Source organism: Limanda limanda, chromosome 12, assembly GCF_963576545.1.
Source record: "Limanda limanda chromosome 12, fLimLim1.1, whole genome shotgun sequence".
NCBI classification, from domain to species: Eukaryota; Metazoa; Chordata; class Actinopteri; order Pleuronectiformes; family Pleuronectidae; genus Limanda; species Limanda limanda.
The window spans coordinates 25,263,217-25,268,117 of NC_083647.1; the positions used below are offsets into that span (position 1 = coordinate 25,263,217).

General features: G+C 43.0%; 1 protein-coding gene across 1 annotated transcript; it reads right to left on the reverse strand.

Moving 5' to 3' along the window:
• Positions 1 to 935: 935 nt before the first annotated feature.
• LOC133015985 (E3 ubiquitin-protein ligase TRIM35-like) lies at positions 936 to 2,291 on the reverse strand (the record flags this gene model as incomplete). The annotated part of the gene is made up of 1 exon (XM_061083284.1): positions 936 to 2,291. A coding segment is annotated over exon 1 (1,356 nt), but the record flags the coding sequence as incomplete, so codon positions are not given.
• Positions 2,292 to 4,901: the final 2,610 nt, after the last annotated feature.

Consider the following 4,901-nt stretch of genomic DNA (forward strand, 5'->3'; position numbering starts at 1 on the left):
AGAAAAGAGGAGGAACTGGGCTTTTATTGTCCTGGTGACCTCATGGGTCGGGGGGGCTAACAGTGACCACTAGGGGTTGGAAGCTGTGTCCAGGGGCAGGTTCACACCGAGGTGAGAAGTGGAAGCAACCTGGGACACTGAGTTCTGGAAGCTCATCTTTGTCTCCAGAACAAAGAAGACATGTGGTCTCAGGCTTTGTCTTCACATGTCGGCCCAACTATTGTTCACAGCTATTAGCTCCCAACATTTAAATAAGTAATAATTCATGCATAAAGGTATATATATATAACTCAATTTAAAAACCTGAAACTATCTGAGTGTTAAATCCTACTTAATGACAGATAATGTTATATTTACATTTCAACTTAAAAAAGGTCAGAACTCTGATTCTGTTTCATAGTTTTTATTATTTTGATCACAATATTAAAAACACATCACTAGGCTGCTGTTGAATAAACACTTTTACAGACAGAATCATTTTGGCTTCATCACATCAAACAGACAAATGTTCATATTTGTTGGATTATTTCATATGTGAACAGACTTTATGATTAAACATGAATCATGTCTCATGTGTTAGTTTTAATAAAGTTTGTTGAATGTGAACAATGATCAGCTGTTATTGATAAATGTGTTTTTATGTGGATCTTCATCAGTTTGCTCGACTTCATGGATCCACACAAAATCTAAATGATAGAAAACATTTTCCATGAAAGTAAAAAACAAACCAAAGATTAAGATCAGAAAATAATCAAATCTTTTTACACACGTGGAAAAGTCGACAGGAGAAATAAAAATGAGTGTGAAATAAAAGGAGAAATAAACAAAGCTTTAGAATAACGAGTTTAACATTTAAATTCAGCAGATTTCTCTTGAAGACATAAATATGATGAATAAAATCTTTATCTCTAACGGCTCTGATCCAGCGTCACAGAGACATTCACAGGTAACAGCTTCAAGGGATGTATATTGATAAAGATTGGAAACATCTTCTGAGTGAAAGTGTGTGTTGTGGTGTGAATGTGTTTGTTAGAATCAAGATCAGAGAACGACAGTTCTCCTCTGTTCCAGTCCAGTTTCACTCTGATCCTCTGGATCTTCTGCACAGAGAGAACAGATAATCCTGATGGTGACACTGCTGAGTATTTACCTTTATTGAACGATATTCCCACAAATCCAGACGGTTTGTCTCCCTTCCTCTGTTCAGGCTCTGCTGACACACCCAGTAACCAGACTGTACTGTCTCCAACCAGGACGTCCCAGCTGTGAGTCCCTGAGTTAAAACCCTCAGATCCCAGGACTGTGAAGTAAGTATCAAACCTCTCTGGATTGTCAGGAAGCTTCTGTCTCGCTCCTCGTCTCAAACTGGTCAGATCTTCAGACAGGACGAGTGATGGAGCAGCAGAGTTTGGGTCCAGAACCACAGGACTGTAGGAGACCAGGTCCTTCATCTTGTTCCAGATGTTGAAGCTCAGGTTGCCCAGATGTTTGGCCTCGTCTATCAGAGCTCCTGAGGCCAGCTGTGGATCATCCAGCAGGGGGCGCTGCTGGACCCGTTCCACTGCAGCCTTGTAGTTGAGCAGGAATGAGATGTTTTCAGCTTTCAGCTCGTCCTCTGTGGTTCTGATTGTGTCTGAAAGAGCCGTTATGTCTCTGCTCAGAGCCTCAATCTTCTCCTTCATTGTCCGACTCTTCTGCTCCTCTTCCTTCCTCAGTGAAGCCATCCTGGCCTCCTCTTCCTCCTCCAGAAACCGATGAAGCTTTTTAAACTGCTCCTTGATCTGCGTCTCTGTGAGTCCGGCCTGGACCTTAATGTGTTCTGCTGTTTGTTCAAACTCTACTTTAACACGTTCAAAACTCTGTAACTTCTTCTTCAAGGGCTCCAGAGTTTCCTGAAGCTGCTTCTTGTGTTGTTGTGCAGCTTCATCGATCGGTCTGATTCTGTGGTCGGTGTGTTTTTCTGAATCTCTGCAGACGAGACACACTGGCTGCTGATGGTCCAGACAGAAGAGTCTGAGTTTCTTTGAGTGAAGACTGCAGAGAGCAGGTGAAGAGCTCTGATCTCTCTCCAGTAAGAAGGTCTCACACAAGTTCTTTAACGCCAGGTTACAAGGTGGTACTGACTTTGAAGATCTACTCTTACAAACTGGACACTCTTTTACTTCCTTGTCTTTCCACCAGCTCTCCACACAGCCTTTACAGAAGCTGTGGCTACATGACAGAAGAACAGGATCTCTGAAGACATCATGGCAGACGGAACAGCAGAGATCTTCTTCTGATCTGGAAGCCATCGAGTCTCCAGGTGAAGCTGAAAACAGACAGTCAGTCAGTCACAGCTCCATGAACTTCACTGAGGTTCACTTCCCCTCTGAGTCGAGGTGTTTGTTAAACTCACGGTCAGTGTGTGGAGCGTCGGCAGGTTGTAGTTTGACTCTTCTCTCCTGTAGCTGGACTCACTCAGGACGTTTGGTCTGGTTTGGTTTAGTTTGGTTTGGAAGGTGAATGTGATCGTCTGGTTTTCAGCCTGCGTCTCTTCCGGGAGGAACAGATGTTTCCTGCTTTCTCAGGTGTGTCAGGAGAGGGAGGAGCTTGAGATGCTGGATGATAAAACCTGTAAAACCTGAAACAAATGTTCAAGCAGCTCTGCTGCCAGTACAAACTCTGCACCTCCCTTATGGACTGAACTCTAACACTTTAACTCTTAACAGCCTGATTCATCTGTTTGTGCAACATCAACGGTTCATGTGCAATACATTCACTGTACATATCTTTACTGTCTTTACACTGTATACATTAGTTTAATTACAATCATATATTTCTATATTTTTATATATTGAATTATGACCTGGGTCAGTGTGAAGTATTTTCTTTTTTGTACATTAAAAGGTAATTTCCTGTGCGTTGACTAGAACGTGAAACTAAAATGAAACTTTGATTCATCTGTTCACAACCTCACACCTACACACACAATTTGTCTCTCACGTATCCTCACACACACACACACACACACATACACACAAACACAACAATCTGCATCTTCTTACAACACATAAACAAACTCATGCAGTTGGACCCGAACCCCAATTTACACGATGCATTTCAAAACTTTACGTTTACCCTGAAACTGCCAAATATCCTAAGAGGTTTCACTGATATTTCACTGATATGGTGAATCAATGTGACTTTAATCAGTATTTTATCCTAAATGTGTAAAATGGTGCAGAAGTTTGAGTTCTCCAGCAGCAGCAGCAGGTTTACAACAAGCTGGTGAACTTCACTGGTGAACAGTCAGAACTCTTTCTCAGGAGTTGGGAAACAGAAGTTGACGAAGAATGGATGACGGAGGCAGTTCTTGTACGATGCCAGGTGGATCCCTCTACAGCGCCCCCTTCAGGCATCCTCTCCAACAGGGTTCATTTACCTCCACTGTGCCAATGAGCGATATGAGACAAAAACATTTAATGTTAATCATCATTTTTCAGACGTGTAAAATATCAGAATTCCTGTATCGTGATCAGACTGAAGACATTTCTCTCTTCTCCAGAAATAACATCTTGAGTTTGTTTATTTCTTTACTTTACCAAAGATATCTTCACTTTCTCTCCTCACTGTCATGGACATTCGTGCACACAGAGCTGGTTTCCTGCCAGCGAAGCAGCAGCAGCAGTCGGAGGTTTGATTCTGTTTCTCCGGTGTTAGTCGGTTGAACTCAGTGAAGCCACCAGACACCAGGACTCACTGGAACTCTTAATGAGTCTCTGAGGACCGGCCGGCGGAGCGTCGGCCAGGAAAACCCGTTTTAAAAGCTCTGATTTCCTCCCTGCTGCTCGGCCGCTGCCCTTCAGACACGCCAACAGTGCAACCTGCATCAGGCCTCACCACCTGCCAGAGCGTGCTGCCGGCTCATCCCTCCATCCCTCCATCCCTCCATCCCTCCATCCCTCCATCCCTCCATCCCTCCATCCCTCCATCCCTCCATCCATCCATCCATCCCTCTCTGCCCCAAACCCTAAACCTGGACAGCCGGCCCCACGCTCGGCCTTCAGTCACCTGAAAACATGATTTGCATTTAAATGAAAACTCATTATCGCCGCAGAGCGAGTTTCATGAAGAGCATCCGAGCGCAGGAGAATGAAGAGTTGAAGTAAATATTTTTTTTTAAATCACAGAGGCTCTTGATGAATAGATGAAAAGATGTTGTTGTTCTCGGCTGAATATCCACGACGAATGGAATTAAAAGGACGGAGACGTGAAGAAGTGAGGTTTGCAGTGGAATGATAAATAAAGATGGACGAGTCAAAATGTCCCGGATACGAGAGTCTGCGCCGTAGTGATCGGGGGGGGGAGCCAAAGTATCGAGGTTCCATTGATACTCGTGTTCGACCAATCATGAGTCAGTTTCAGCTGTCAATCATGACGTCTCAGCCCGTTTTTTGAAATGATAGAAACCTTTATTTGATGTCCCGTCTGCTAACATGGAGGAGGCAGGGTTTATGACCTGTACTGCAGCCAGCCACCAGGGGGCGATCAAGAGACTTTGGCTTCATTTTTGGGGAGATTACAGCTTTAATTCTGTGTGATTGGCAGCTAGTACTGTGCAGGTGTAGGTCTGAGGGCAGTGTCCTCGAGATCTCAGTCAGGCTCCACCCCCCCACTCATCCTTTTATTTATATATATATATATATATATATATATATATATATATATATATATATATATATATATATATATATATATATATATATATATATATATATGTCATAAGATGATGAATGACACAAAGCTGCTTATAAAAGGCTAAAGTTTCACTGGTTTGAGCAGCTCCCAGATAAAATCTAAAGTTAAAGTTTCACTCCGTCCATCAAATGAAGGATTTCAAGGTTTTAAAGCCGCGATAAAAC